Source organism: Prionailurus viverrinus, chromosome F1 (genome assembly GCF_022837055.1).
Source record: "Prionailurus viverrinus isolate Anna chromosome F1, UM_Priviv_1.0, whole genome shotgun sequence".
Classification (NCBI taxonomy): Eukaryota; Metazoa; Chordata; class Mammalia; order Carnivora; family Felidae; genus Prionailurus; species Prionailurus viverrinus.
Genome location: NC_062577.1, coordinates 32,743,176 through 32,759,432, shown reverse-complemented (window position 1 = coordinate 32,759,432; position 16,257 = coordinate 32,743,176). Strand labels below are relative to the sequence as shown.

Genomic DNA, 16,257 nt, shown 5'->3' with positions numbered 1-16,257 from the left:
AGGGGTAGAGAGAATGGAAGACACAGAATCCAAAGCAGGCCCCAGTCCCTGAGCTGTCAGCGCAGAGCCTGACGTGGGGTTCGAACTCACAGACCGGGAGATCATGACCTGAGCCGAAGTCGGATGCCTAACCGACTGAGCCACCCAGGCACCCCTAATAAAGCTGTTTTCAAGAAAGTATAACCCGGGTCCTAAAATCTAAGTTATTTTATCGCTCTGTGTAATACCTACAGTTGCCTAGTTTCATTCGTGCCTGAATGAAGACTGTCCAACTGAAGTAGAGTTTCCTAACTCTCTTCTACAGCTGTTCACTGCCCGCCTCCACCAGTGATTGACCACGGAAGGCCCAGGGGTGTGATGGCAGAACACTTCCTATATGGAAATGAAGTCTCTTATGAATGTGACCAGGGATTCTCCCTTCTGGGAGAGAAAAATATACGATGCATCAGTGATTCTAAAGGACATGGATCTTGGAGTGGACCTACCCCCCAGTGCTTCAAATCTCCTCCTGTGACCCACTGCCCTAACCCAGAAGTCAAACACGGATATAAGCTAAACAAAACTCGTTCTTCATATGCCCACAATGACACAGTATATGTCGCCTGCAATCCCGGCTTCATCATGAATGGCAGTAACTTGATTAGGTGTCATACCAACAACCAGTGGGTGCCAGGTGTACCAACTTGTATCAAAATGGGTAAGATATTTTAAGGAATTAAGTATGGGATGGTGCAGAGAATAAAGGAAAGGGCTTTGAATCTCCACTGGCCATTTGAACTGCAGAAAAGCATGTGAAAGCAAAGACAGTCACATTGTTTTACAAGATACCTGCCTTGTCTTGTCTTTTCATCTGATTCTTTTTTTCCCCTTTTCTTTTTTCTTTTTTTTATTTTTTTAACGTTTATTTATTTTTGAGACAGAGAGAGACAGAGCATGAACAGGGGAGGGGCAGAGAGAGAGGGAGCCACGGAATCGGAAGCAGGCTCCAGGCTCTGAGCCATCAGCCCAGAGCCCGACGCGGGGCTCGAACTCACGGGCCGCGAGATCGTGACCTGAGCTGAAGTCGGACGCTTAACCGACTGAGCCACCCAGGCGCCCCTTTTTCCCCTTTTCTAAGTGCGTTGAGCAAAAGTACACGAGAGGATAATGGTTACCTCCCAAACTGATGGAGTCTCTAAAATCTATTCTTTTTACTAATTTATAATTTAAAAAAATACACCTATCTTTGGGAGGGGAAATGTCTGGCGATAATACTGCTTGATGATTTGATATATAAAACTGTGATAGCAGCCAGAAAGAGAACTTTGTGTTTCTCAAGAGGAATGCTGGCCTTCAAACCCATTGAATTGTCTTTCTTTTTTTAGTTATTGTGTGGCAGTTTTGCTCCTGTCAGAAACTACCTACCACCGAGCCTACCAATTGGTGCCCTAAGAACCAAACCCAGCTCACCAGAACTGTTTTCTTTGGCTGAAATATGGTGCTTTGCTTTCCTGCAAGGCTCCAGTAGCTTGAATTGGGTAGCAATGGCCGCCATTTTTAGGACAGATGCTCTTGGATTCATGATATATAGCAGCTTCCCTTCCTGGTTCCAGTAGGCATTTGAGTGTGAGACCATTAAACTACAGCCTCTCTGCTATTTAAAGGGAAAAGAAAAGAACACTGTTAGCTGATAGATTACAACTGTGGGCTACAACCATTGATTTTTCATTATTTCACTTCTGACATCTTTAGGTCATGTATGAGAGATGTAGAAAATGCACATTTCCGTCCATTGCTGCTTGGCTTGGGTGGGATGAGTATTTCTGGGTACCAATTCATTGGCTTGTTTCCTACCTTCTGTCAGTATCACTGTCACTCACGGAGAGCGTTGGCTATATGTCCCTCTGTGCTAAATTAACGATCCTTTTTTTTCTTGGTGTCCAAGCTTTCTTAGGATGTCAGCCTCCACTCGATATACCCAATGGGAATCACACTGGTGGAGATATGGCTCGATTTTCTCCCGGGATGTCAATCCTGTACAGCTGTGACCAAGGCTACCTGCTGGTGGGAGAGGCATTCCTCCTTTGCACACATGAGGGAACCTGGAGCCAACCTGCCCCTTATTGTAAAGGTGCGGTGTCTATTATTTTCTTATTTGTCAATTAAATTTCTCCCACGTAGATAGATTCAGTTCGGTGCTTTCAACTTAAAATAGACAAATGCGTTAATTGGATCATTTAATACAATGCATTTGATTGGACTGATTTAATTGGATTAATCCACTAAGTAACCACAAAATAAGAAAAAATGACTTAAGGAATAGCTTGTCTGACGAGTGATCGCTTATGTAGTCCTTTAAGTACAGAAAACTGAAGTACTTACACAACTTATATAACTAAATACAGGTTGAATTTATACTACGGTTGTAGTTATGGAAGTGTGCATTCGACAAAATGCTGATACAACGCACAATGACCTTGTCAGTATATTTCCTATCAGTGGTGGTGGCATTATGGGTCTATTTTTTTAATAAAAGTGTCAGGATTTCACTTTCATTAGCATAAACAACACATGTGAAATACACAGTGAGTTAATATCCAATACTTGTCGAGCACTTTTTACTAAATACCAGAAACCGTGCACACCATTTTGCATGCATTATTTCATTAATCCTGCCGAGAACAATATGAAGTTGGTGCCACTATTATTTCTGTATGACAGGTGAGGTCTTGGTAGAATGAGAGATTTGTAACCTACCTGAAGTCGCACAGCTGGGAAGTCTAGGAGTCATGATTCAAATCCCAAATCTCCCACTATCACTCCCTAGACTGCAAGTTGAAGGAAGAAATAAGGGAGCATGTTCCTGTAAGGAGAATTCTAGGTAACAGTGAAGCAGATGAGACAGTCATTCAGAATTCTTAATATTACCCATTCAGCCCTCACCATTTCTCTGGGAAGCCATCAAAACGATCCAACGCTATCCATTTAGAAACTAAAGCACAAAGAAGGAAAATAATCTGGCTTCAATTGCCTAGAAGTAATCGAGATGGATTGTTGACACGAAAAGACTGCCTAAGATATCCTTTTGTGTTATCACAGTGAGGCTTTACTTAGAATGATCTACTTCCTTGAGAAAAGGCTAAACTATGACCCAGCTTCCATTAGCTTTCTTCCATTTCAGAGGTGAACTGTAGCTCCCCAGAGTATATTAATGGAATCCAGAAGGGGCTGGAGCCTGGGAAAATGTATCAGTATGGAGCTATTGTCACTTTGGAGTGTGAGGAGGGGTATACCCTGGAAGGCAGTCCACAGAGCCAGTGCCAGGATGATCACCGGTGGAACCCGCCCCTGGCTGTTTGCAAATCGCCAGGTAAGTACCAAGGGCTCTGTTGCAGCTCGTGTACTTGCCTCACTGGAGAGAAGAGAGCAAGGGCTATGCCTCAGCATTAAGTTCTAGGTTTTAACTTGACATGGGTCTGTGACCAGCACTACACTGATGGAAGTTTGAAGTTAGTAGTCGATTCTACAAAAAGCAAAACTCTCCGAGGATGGAGGAAATAAAGAAAGGAAATCAAGGGAGAGGAATACTAACTTATAAGGTGCAAGACTAACAACCTTACGTTTTGAAAGGAGTCACTACTGAGCTTTCCTTTGCTGAATCTTGTTTTATAACCACTTACCGATTGGACAACGGTGAACATTGTTGCTATGCCAACTAAGGCCGTTCGTTCACCTGTTACAAACTATACGGTTCACCTCTGACAACTCTCTACGGTGAACAACCTGTTAGAATTAATGATAAATATCAACAGCTAATATGTGCATTGTAACCTGAGAAGTCTCTGATTATGAAATTGACTATGTTGGTTTTTTCGTTCAGGAACTACCCCGACTTAAAGTGAATTTTTTTTTTTAAAGTCCAGTGAGTTGTCACATAAAAAATGAAGCGTGATTATAATCCAGGGTCCAATCACATCTTTTTAAAGTGGATTTTGAGAGAGAGGAGCTGAATGTTAACTTTGGGGACATGACCATGGGACTTTGGGCTGCACTGAAGCATGCAACTAGACTAATATTTTCATGGTTCTGTATTCTCTTTAGCCTCACTTGCTCCTCTTCTTTCTGGTAAGTTTTCTTAAATATTTGAATTAAATCTCTAATGATTTTTTTTTAAGTTTATTTATTTATTTTGAGAGAGCCAGAGCATGTGGGAGGGGCAGAGAGGAAGTGGGAGAGAGAGAATCCCAAGCAGGCTCTGCACTGTCAGTACAGCGACCGATGTGGAGCTCAGACCCATGAACCATGAGATCATGACCTGAGCCGAAAGCAAGAGTCGGACGCTTACCCGACTGAGCCACCCAGGTGCCCCTCTAATGTTTTATAAAAAATATGTTAAGTCGTGCCTGGGTGGCGTCCCACTTCAGCTCAGGTTATGATCTCGCGGTTCGTGAGTTCGAGCCCTGTGCTGGGCTCTGTGCTGACAGCTTGGAGGCTGGAGCCTGCTTCAGATTCTCCCTCTCTCTCTGCCCCTCCCCTGTTTGTGCTCGCTTTCTCTCTCTCTCTCAAAAATGAATAAACTTTTTTTAAAAATATGCGTGTATTTTGAGGCCCTATATCCTGCCTGTTATTTTTTTTTTCACTTTAAGTCCTAGGAAATGATCCTTTTTGCTGTTTTAAGCCTCTATTAATGTGTCCTCCATATTACACACTGACACTTTTGCATCGAGTTCAATAAATGGTTTAAACAGCCAGCTATTCCAAGTTTTTAACCTGAAAGTGTAGTTTATATTAACTTCTGGTCATTTGCATGATTCGGTACTATCAAATAGGTTGGCTTATTCTGCAGCGGCCAAATATATTTCACAGCTGAGTTATGCTGTTTGGCCAAGTCGTGGGACCCCGGTGTCCTGAGCTCCTCATATCATCCCAGTAACGAGAATATTGCTAATAAAACTGAAAGGAGACACAAACGTGACTGGAGCCCTGTGGTCACATGCTCAGTGCTTTAGATTAAATGTGGGCTGGACTGAATCAAAAAAAACCCACTTAATCCCAAGTATGATTATTTAGGAATTCGGTATTTATATGGCTGAAAAAGGATAGGTATAAAATCACATAACATTCCCCCACACACTAGGAATAGCCCTGCAATGACTTCAAAACAATACAGGTCACACTTTTCTGGCATTTGATACTTGCTGTTTTGTTTTCTAGGTCTTTCTGCAGGCTCAGTACTTCTTATATTCTTGATTGGTGTCACCTTATGCACGATATTAAAACACAGAGAACGGTAAGTTCATTGCACGCTTGACCAAAAGGCGCAAAAGGTTTTGGCTTCTTGCCTGAAACTAAATTCAGAAGCGCAAGTTATATGCCATGAATATTGTCGTGTGATCACTGGAGTAAGGGATCTTGTGTGGGTCCCTTGTCCTCTCAAGGGCTCTTGAGAGGAAGCCCCCTCTGTAAGAACTTAAAAAAATTATCACTTACTTTATTTGAATGATGTTTATTCAGGTGATATATTATTTAAAAAATCTAGAAAATTAAAATTGGAAAAATCTCAGTAGTAACAACTGCAGATATTTTGGTATATTCCTATCTGATCTTTCTCTTACTTTCTTTCTCTTTTTCTCTCTTTAACTGAAATTTTAGCATCATAGTCTCCCACCTAAATTTTTAAAATTTGGCCTTTATCTTTTGTATCGTATGTTTTCTTTTTAGTTACTTAACAGCAGATTGTTCTATGTATTTCTGTATTGTAGAAATTTTAGGTTGCTTCCACATTTTTTTTTTTATTTTTAAATTTTTTTTTTCAACATTTATTTATTTTTGGGACAGAGAGAGACAGAGCATGAACGGGGGAGGGGCAGAGAGAGAGAGGGAGACACAGAATCGGAAACAGGCTCCAGGCTCTGAGCCATCAGCCCAGAGCCTAACGTGGGGCTCGAACTCGTGGACCGCGAGATCGTGACCTGGCTGAAGTCAGACGCTTAACTGACTGCGCCACCCAGGCGCCCCTACATTTACTTTGATAATAAATAAAGATACAAGAAACCCCTTTGAATAAAACCTTTTTGAATAAAACCTTTCCCCCATCTACTTATTTCTGTAGCACAGATGTCTAGAATTACTAAGAGTATGAACATCTAAGCTGCTTAATAAATACTGCCCAGTGACTTTCCAAAAAGTTTGCTCTAACTTGACCAAACATTGAATAGTTAATGTATTTTGGATGTGTTGTGTTTCTGGACTTTTTTTTTCTGCTGTAATGACTTATCTGTTCTTCTATCACAAATCACTTTGTGTTTAATTCGTATAGTTTTATACTGTTCTAATATACGGCGAGGCAAGAATTCCCTTGCTCTAATTTTTACTATTTTCTTTTCTATTGTCTTCTGCTTATTCTTACCAGGCGACTTTTAGATCATTTGCCATTTCCAAAAAAAACATATGTTGTGATTACACTTAAGTCTATAGATTAGTGGGTGAGAAATTGGCATCTTTTTCTGTAATGTGTTCCTCTTCGGAAGCATCGTAGGCCTTGCTATTCGTTCAAGTGATCTTTTCTTTCGCTTGGTTGTTGTTTTCATGACTACTTTTAAATATATTACTAGGTTTTCTGTGTTTTGTTATATTATGTTTTATTATCCAGAGATTAGATCTAGTTTTATTTTTAACTTATTAAAGTTTTAAAATATTTTAATCTATAATGTAATATTGACTGCCATAGTAGGTTATGTGCTATTTGGTGGGTGCACAAAGCAAATGGTCAAGTCACAGAGAATTTGTAGCAGAAAAAAAAATTCCATGGTGAACAAAATGTTTCAAAAGCGCCTCAAGAAACCGTAGACCAGGAGAGAAAGGCTTTCCTGGAAAGAGTAAGCGAGCAGTTTGAGTGAAAACCCAGAGGCTTGTCATTCCATCATGTGTTATGAGAACTACGCAAGCAATCTGACACAACTGGGACATGGTGACTGAAGGAAAAGGCAGCATAGATTTAGGTGGAGAGATGGCGTAAAAGACCCCTCTAACCCATAAATCTTGTATCAAAATATTCTGATAAGTGCAAAGGATACCTTTTTAGCAAATGAGACCATCAGATGTCAGCCTAGGGATGGTCTGTGTGCATAGGTTCTTGAATCTCTGTATGTGCCAGTGTTAGAGAAGATAATCAGGTGAAGCCTTACAACGTCTCAGGTAACCTCTAGTGTGTGTGTGTGTGGGGGGGGGGTGACCACGTCATGTCACCCCAAACATGTCACCCATAAACTCCAGCAACATTACTTTCACATGCTAAGTCACTTGGATCTATCAGGGCTGACGCACTGTTCACCATTGTAAAATGCCTGATGGAGGCATTAGACGTGACGGGGTTACGCTGAACCTCTGTAACGATGTCACCTATGAACCTGAGTGCTTTGTTCTGAGCTCGGCGGGGCCTGAGGACCGCAGGTCCTACAAGGATCTACAACTGTGATATACTTTAACCTGTAGTGTTTACCAGAATACGGACCATATAGCCCTCATTTTGTCAATGACTTCAGGAAATAAAAAGGGTGTTCTGTGACCAAATAACATGCGTTATTTTTCTCATGAAGATTCACAATGACCATGAGAAATATTTAAAGCCCTACAACGAAGAAGCCTGTTTCATTTTATTTTCAAACCGGAGTTCCCCAAATTAATTGGACTGGAGAACTCTTTCTCAACTAATGCTTGAGCATCCCATGGAACTAATGTTCCATTGAACAGTCACTGGGAAATCTAGAGAGGTGGGCAGTAGCTAGATCACCAAAAGCCTTGCATACCATGACAGAGGAGTTGGTGGGTATCCCGTCAGATCTTGAGCAAGGTAATAATATGTTCAGATACGCATTTTCAAAAGAAGGGCAGGATTGGGCTTCCAACCAAAGCAGCCGTGGTGGGGATCGGGAGGATGGAATAGATAGAAGAGGTATTGTCACTATTTAGAAGAGAGGGTTTCTGGGACTTAGTGACTTGCCAAATGCGGGCAGAAGGGAGAGAAAAAGAATGACTCATGTGGAGTGGACCCAGTGGTTCACCAAAAGAGGAGAGGGGCAGTTTTGGGGAGTTGACTTTGGGGGCACTCACGATGCAGGACGCAAGAGAGGGACTTGGACTCCGGCAGGTGACATTTAGATCACATTTGCAGCCTTGAGACCAAAAAGAACATAAAAGGTAAGAATAGGGATGAAAACGGACCTCAGAAGGACAGTAATGCTTAAAAGGGAGGAGAAGAAGGGACAGTCAGAAGACGGAAGGAGTGGTCTCACAGAATCAAGGGAGAAAAGGGTCTCAAAAAAGAAAAATAGGGATGTCAGTCACATGGCTTTCCTCACAGGAAGTTCGAAGATAATTTTAACCAAGAGTAATTAGAAATTTAAATAAATAGAAAATGTGGTCTCTATCACTTTCCTTCACACTACTAATTTTGTTATCAGAGAGTCACATGTGTAGGAAAATTGGCAAACTTTAGGAATGCCTATAAGCTCAAATAATTTATAATGTTCCAGGCAGATTATTTAGTTTATGAATGGGACTATATCATGTACTATACTGAAGCACCTCCATTGATATAAACCAAACCTATATGTTAAACTCCATTCCTAAGCATCACTCGTTTTATTTCCAATTTGTAACTGACTTCAATTTATTTTCTGATAGTTGATCTAGACGTTTGAGCTGCCTTAAATACTTTCTGTAAACGAGATAAATAATCGGTCACTTAGAAATTTTGCCTAAGTAACAAAACTAAATATTTTCTAAAATGTTTATTTTGAGAGAAAGAGTTTGCACAAGGGTGAGGGGCGGAGAAAGAGAAAATCCCAAGCAGGCCCCACGTTGTCAGCTGTCAGCGCAGAGCCCAAGGCGGGGCTCGATCAAACTGTGAGATCATGACCTGAGCCGAAATCAAGAGTCAGATGCTCAACTGACTGAGCCCCCCAGGCGCCGCGAAATTAAATATTTTTTAAAGCCACCCAAACATTTGAGAGAGACCACTCTTCTTTTCTAGACATCTAAGATCTTTTAATGAAACCTAAATCTCATGTAGACCTAAAAATTACCATTGTATAATATTCTTGACGCCTCTATCTATAAGCTGACGTCTTAAATATGGTAGTAAGTGACATGCTCTGAGTAACCTTAGCAGAAATCATTCTTTGGTAATTCTGTAATACTTTATTTCAGAGAGCTACCTGATAATGTGATCACATTTTCATGTTTCTTGCTAATTTTGGCCAAGGGGTTTTAGGAGCACAGTGAAGTGTGTGGGCTTTTAAAGTGTAAAAGTAAAAATGTCCTCTTAAAAATTATTTCAAGCTTTTAGTGCTGTAAGACTACAGAAGGGTTCGGAATTTAACATCAAATATGAAAACTTTCCTTTAAGTTAGACTGGAAGACTGTGTCCCACAAAGGTAAATTTATGGCCATATCCTAAAATTAAAGCTTCTTTTTTTAATTTATTTTTTCAAACTGAGGATCATAGTTCTAAGTTATTGAGGGTCCTGGATCCGAGGGAAGGCAACCTGGTACCCACTTTTGATTTGGACACTTAGCATCCTAGCAAGTTATTTATTTTTAGGGGCCTCTCCAAATAATAGGGGTTATAGTGATCATCTCATATGGTACTTAGGACATCAAAATGAACCCATTCATGAAAAGTATTTATCACGTGATGGGAATTACAGAAAACAAACAACTATGACATGTTTATAGTAATCATGGCCAATGAGTAAAGAGTTTACTTTTTTCTTCCTTTTCCCATTTAGGAATTATTATACAAACAAAAGCCCTATAGAAGGAGATCTTCATTTAGAAACACAGGAAGTCTATTCTATTGATCCATACAACCCGGCAAGCTAATCGGAAGACAAACTGGTATCTAATGAAATTGAAATATTTTTATTCACCCATCCGTCAAAATGCCTTCAGTTTATATTTGTCAATAAGTATAGTACTAGATGAGTATGGTTGTATTGCACAAGTCTTCAGCAATCATGCCCAGAAATTGTTAACTTACCTATTTCGTATTGCCAAACTAATGCCATGGGTTCTTTTCAGTTCATTCATCCATTCAACAAATACTGAATACATAGTGTAATAATTAAGGATAAAATGGAGAAGATGGTATGTATTTTGAAGAGAAAGAAAGCATACTCCTATAGAGTATGCTGGGTCATTGTAATGAGCTTGGTGGGTGTTCTGAGATGGAAACCAATGGAGGGTTTTAAGCAGAGGGGAGAATGGTCACTTTAACTGCTGTGTGGAAAACGGATTTTAGGAAGACAAAGGTGGAAGATGGAGGCATCCATGAAGACTTTATCACAACAGTCTAGGCAGGAGGTTGTGAGTGGCTGCCACCAGGACGGTGAGAAGAGGGCAGCTTCTGCATTACTTTGAAGTTTATTTATTTATTTTTGAGAGCGAGAAGGAGTGGGGAGGGAGAGGAAGAAGAAGAGCAAGAATCCCAAGCAGGCTCTGCACTGTGAGCGTAGAGCCCAACATGGGACGCCATCTCACAGCTTATGACCTGAGCCGAAATCCAAGAGTTGGGTACTTACTGACTGAGCCACCCAGGGGTCCCTGCATTATTTTTAAGAGAGCAACAGTAGGGTTTCCTCATGGTTTGCAAGGGAGGAGGCAGTGACGATGGCAAGGTTTTTTGGCCTGACGACTGGAAGGACAGAATTGCCACTAATTAGGATGACTGGCAATGTGAAAAGGCGGGATTAGGGAGAAAAAAACAAGAGTTTCACTTTGGAGAGGTTAGAAATGAGATATCTAACGGGCATCCAAGTAGAAGTATCAAGAAGGCAGTGGATGTACAAGTCTGTATTTCAGAGAATAAGTCCAGGCTCAAGACATAAATATGGGCCCTGTCAGCATATGGATGTATGTAATAATGAAATCAAATAAGATTAGCAAGGGGGCGAAAGGGGCTAGGGAAGAGAAAAGGTCCACGTGCCGGACCTTGAGTCCTTTCACATCCAGAGTCATGGAGTATGAGAGGGAACCTCGGTATTATTTTGAGATAATACTCACTTTTCATGCCTTGTCTCAGTCCCCGCTACAACAGTGAAAAGTATTATCTCCAAATAATACCCAGGTGAGCATACACTATCCAAGGTGAGAGAAGCAAAGCTGAACTATCGGCTAGGGTCTCAGGATCAGTAATGGGCAGAGGCTGAATTCAAACTCAAATCTACATTCAAATTGCTTTCTCTTACATAATCTATAAAACACAAAAGTAAACCCCTTTGCCCGCTTGGAACTTATTTACAACAAAAAATAGACAAAACAATAGAACAAAAAATAGAAAACAATAGAACAATATAGAATAGAAAACAGAAATAGGAATATAGAAATAGAAATAGAAAACAATAGAACAAAATAAAAAACAATAGAACAAAAAATACACATCGACTTATCATAGTGTGAGAGTAAGTACCTTAAACAAGATACAGAAAAACTGGTATGGTAGCTAGGAAAGCCAAGATTACCTACTGCTGGTGAACCATGGAAAGAGGAAAGAGAACAGCGGAGACCAGGCCAGAGTGATACCTAAATCCAAACCGCTAGGGGTCCCAAGTAAAACTAGTTTATAAATAATTTGTTGAATGAATGCATGAATGAGAAAGAATGATACCATTGCTTGGATTTCTATCTCATTACTTATTACTTATCAACATAAAATTTAATCATTATTTGCTTCAGATCCTGTTTCTGAAGAAGGGATCTCTTGATAGAAAGTGTCTTCTAAGAGGCTTGATGCTCTATCGGTTATAGCACAGTTGGGGGAGAGAGAGAATGTTAACGTTCTCACTATGTAAATTTTGAGTCACATCACTGCTCTTCCTGCTGCCCCCTGAACAAAAATTCTCTATTGCAGTGTGCCTTGTTTGGATCCTACTGAACATCAGTTGGGACGAAACGATTTTAATATCAGCCAGTCTATGAGTATGGTCTCAACATCAGTGAAATGACTTCATAAGCTATGATTTCCCATATGCACTTTCTCTCAAGCAGAACAAAGAAAGTTTGCTTGATAATAAAGATGGGATCCCAGTCTCACCGCCACACTCTCTTCAAGGACTTTTTTGACGCCTCCCCTGTGATGTGCCTGGAGCCTGGCTATGGCTACAAACAACAGAACTCCATAAGTGTCGCCATTTTAATTAAGGAAGGCGCTAAAAAGCGCTGCCCTCCTATCTCGACCCTTCTTTTGTAATCAGCATACTTACTGTCACCGTATATTTTTGGTTCTAGAGTGGTTTTAACTATTTAAGCAAAGGAGAGAGGATTTCATGCAGTTATGATGGGCATTCTTCTGTTGGGAAGTCTAATTTTATTTTAATAGTAGCATCTTGCTCTCATATGGTTAAACATTTCACCTGTATTTCCGCTTGTTTTGAGGGTTGTTGTTCTTTTTCCACAGTGTATACTTTGCCTTTCCATAATCACTCAGTAATTCCAATTTGCACATTTTTTTTTTCATTATAGGAGTCAAGTTTTCACTGTAAGGTTTTGGTGTACAATTCAGGCTTTGGATATTTCCTTGGCAGTTTTGTCAAAGCTCTGTGTCCTTTAATAATGTGTACAGTGGTTACTCAAATAAATTTTATCTTTTAACAAAAACATTTGCCTTACAGGATTTTTTTTTCTTAGAGTCAATGAACTCTTAGAGTTTTTGTTTTTCGTTTTTTGTTTTTAATTTTAATTGCAGTTAGTTAAGGTTTCTGGAGTTCCTGATCTAACATTTATACATTCTGGATCTTCCCACTTTGTTGTTTTAGCCGACTTGCAGTCCACAAACTCCATTCCCTCATCCTCAAGATATTCTCTATTCGTCCAGACAACGCCTTTCCCTAGCCCCCTGCCACCACACTCGAAATCCAGCTGACAATTTTCCTTGTTCTAGCATTTATACTATTGAGAAAACAAAACCTTGCTCCGTGGCTACCACAAATTTCTCTTGCCACCCTCTCCTAGACTATGTATTCTGTTTGGCATCTTTTTTGTTTTTGTTTTAAAATATACATAACATAAAATTTAGAATCTTAACCATTTTCCAATGTCCAGCTCATAAATGTTTGCATATTCATTATTGTGCAACAGATTTCTAGACCTTTCTCATCTTAGAACATTGAAATGCTCTATCCATTAAACAATAACTCTACATTCCCCTCTTCCTCCAGCCCTCAGAAACCACTACTCTACCTTCTGTTCCTATGAATTTGACTACTTTAGATACCTCCTATGTGTGGAATCCTACCGTGTTTGTCTGATTTATTTCACTCAGCATAACGTCAAGTTTTCCCCATGGGTAGCATGTGTCAGAATCTCCTTCCTTTTTCAGACTGAATGATATTTCGTTGCTTGTATATATCACATTTAGTTCATTCATCTGTCAGTGGACATTTGGGCTGTTTTCATGACTACCGTACATAATGCTGCTATGAACATGCATGTGCAAATAGCTCTTCAATTCAATTCATTGCTTTCAATTCAATTCAATTCATTGCTTTCAATTCAATTCAATTCATTGCTTTCAATTCAATTCAATTCATTGCTTTCAATTCATTAGACACATACCCAAAAGTGGGATGCTGTTCAGCACCTTTTATTCAGTCATAATCAGTACTATTTTCATTCCTCCAAATTATCCGTCCATGCACCTCAAGCCATCTATTCTACCTTTGTCTCTATTCTCCTTCTCTTAGGAGCTGATGAAAGCATCACAGGGTAACTGGGTCAACCTCCTCTCCCTCCACCTCTGTCACTTCACCCAAATACTTGTGTCCGGCTTGTACAGCTTCCTTAGCTTCTGTGAGTATGGGGATGGTAACAGGAGTAACGGCAGAGAAGGCTGCTCTGAGCTGAGAACTAGACCTTCAAGAAAGGGGGTGAGAGAGCAGATGTCAGGAAATCAGTGCAAAAGGAAGTGGTAATGGGTGGTCTAATATCTGCTACTATATCTTCCCACCCCCATCCTCCTCCCTTCTCTACAGCATTTGACGGTTGCAATTATTCCACTCTCCACGCAACTCATTCCAACTCTTGCTTTACATACAACTGACTCTTATTTTAACTAACTTTTAAATCTGGGGTCCTTAGGGACCACAGACCTCCAAAGGTTTATGGCTAGAACTAAATTTCAATATAGCCGCTTTCCTTTGTAATCCTAGATATTCTATTTTGTGCATTAAAAAGATTAATTCTAGGGCCACCTGGGTGGCTCAGTCGGTTAAGCGTCCGACTTCAGCTCAGGTCATGATCTCACGGTTTGTGAGTTCAAGTCTCACATCGGGCTCTGTGCTGACAGCTCGGAGCCTGGAGCCTGCTTCGGATTCTGTGTCTCCTTCTCTCTCTGCCCCTCCCCTGCTCTCTCTCTCTCTCTCTAAATAAACATTTAAAAAAATTAAAAATTAATTCTGGAGGCACCTGGGTGGCTCAGTTGGCTAAGTGTCCAACTCTCAATTTTGGCTTAGGTCATGATCTCACAGTTCTTGAGATCAAACCCTGCAACAAGCTCCACATTGACAGCTCAGAGCACGCTTGGGATTCTCTCTCTCTCCCTCTCCCCACCTCACACACTCTCTCAAAATAAATAAATGAACATTAAGAAAAAATAATTCTGAGGAGGGGTCCAAAGGCTCAGCCAAAGAGACAAATGGGTCCACCATACACAAAAATATTAAAAACCATGAACCACATGTGAACCACATCTAAATGTTTCCATCCTGATCTTCCTATAATTTATTCTACATACATGTTCTCCCTTAAGAGTGCCATCAATTCCTGAGGTTTTGACCCTCTGCCACCCATTTCCTTTTCAAAAGGCCTCTTGCTGGACATCTCTGGAAGTCCGGTTTCATAATCAAACTATATTCCCAATATTTTCCTAGAACACTCTCACACTTCCTGGCTCTCACTAAAACTCCATCTGTCTCATGCCCCCAAGTCTTTCTCAGGTTTAAAAAAAAAAAAAAATCTTTTGACACTCTCTCTTTAAAAAAAAAAAAAAAAAAAAAAAAAGCTTATTTTTGAGAGAGAGCACGTGAGCTGGGGAGGGGCAGAGGATCCAAAGTGATGCGGGGCTTGAACTCACAAACTGTGAGGTCATGACCTGAACCAAAGGCTGACACTTTACCAGCTGAGCCACCTGGGTGCCCCAACACACTCTCCCTTGATCAAGTTACCCTCTCTCTCCCGTATGTTTCCTACTGGTGCTGCAACAAGTTACTTTGTAGCTGGAAATGACTCAGATGTATTCTTTTACCAGCCTGGAGGTCAGGAGGCCAAATGAATCCTACAGAGCTAAGACCAAGGTGCTGCCTTTTCCAGCATCTAGAGGTGGCTGTCATTCTGTTCGGCTCATGGCAGCACCTCTCCAGTCTCTGCTCCGGTCATTGCCTTCTCTCACTCTGATGTAGTGCCTCCCTTTCATAAGGAACCGTGTGATAACACTGCCCACCTGGATAATCCAGGGTAATCTCCCACCTCAAAGCCCTTAAATCAATCACATTTGCAAACCCCCTCTTGCCGCCTAAAATAACATAGTCACTGGTCTGGGGATTAGGATGTGGGCATCTTTGGGGTCATTATTCAACCCATCACACACACCCATTTCTCTCACCCTTGAATTCTTAACCCCCTGCTCCAAATGCATCCTTCCCCCACGTTTTTGTTCATTTCAACAAATAGCACCATCACTCGTTTTGAATCCCGAGGCTAATTCAGGATTCAAGGCTAATTCTCTTTCTCAGCACTAACTTTAAGAAAGGAAGTAACCAAAATCCAATGCATGAATAAATTCTGTTCATTCTGCCTCCAGTTTCTTAATTGTCCACTTTACCTCCAGTCAAGGCCACCATCAAATCTCACCTGGATGATGGCAAAACCTCCTTGCTGGTCAGCCCCATTCACTATCGCCTTATTCCAAGCCAGTCTCCCCGCCGTATAGACAATTAATTATATGTTTAAAATGTAAATCTGATTAGGTCAGCTAAAAAAAAAAAATTTCCGGTGGCTTGGTATTTCTCAATTCAACTTAAAGGAATTAGTTCCTGGTATTTCCTACATACTGTACATGGTGCCCCAAACGGTGGCTTTCACACAAGGAGCAGGCATTTCGTTTGCTGACCTATTCACGCGGATTCTTGACCAGGGGAAAAGTCATGCGGAGGCGTTGGAAAGCTGAGCAGCAAGATTCCACCGCCTTTATCCGGAGCCGCCCAGCCTCCACGCGGACGACAT

The 16,257-nt window shown here is 40.8% G+C and overlaps 1 protein-coding gene across 12 annotated transcripts in view; it reads left to right on the top strand.

Moving 5' to 3' along the window:
• CR2 (complement C3d receptor 2) overlaps nucleotides 1-12,636 on the top strand; it is a 35,487-nt gene extending 22,851 nt beyond the window's left edge. For all 12 annotated transcript variants that reach the window (XM_047841156.1, XM_047841160.1, XM_047841152.1 and 9 more), the window contains 7 exons: nucleotides 305-697; nucleotides 1,925-2,110; nucleotides 3,161-3,349; nucleotides 4,081-4,104; nucleotides 5,194-5,269; nucleotides 9,771-9,879; nucleotides 11,891-12,636. In XM_047841156.1, the coding sequence (XP_047697112.1) occupies nucleotides 305-697; nucleotides 1,925-2,110; nucleotides 3,161-3,349; nucleotides 4,081-4,104; nucleotides 5,194-5,269; nucleotides 9,771-9,864 (962 nt within the window). In that variant the 3' untranslated portion in view covers nucleotides 9,865-9,879; nucleotides 11,891-12,636. The remainder of the gene's footprint in view (nucleotides 1-304; nucleotides 698-1,924; nucleotides 2,111-3,160; nucleotides 3,350-4,080; nucleotides 4,105-5,193; nucleotides 5,270-9,770; nucleotides 9,880-11,890) is intronic.
• Nucleotides 12,637-16,257: the final 3,621 nt, after the last annotated feature.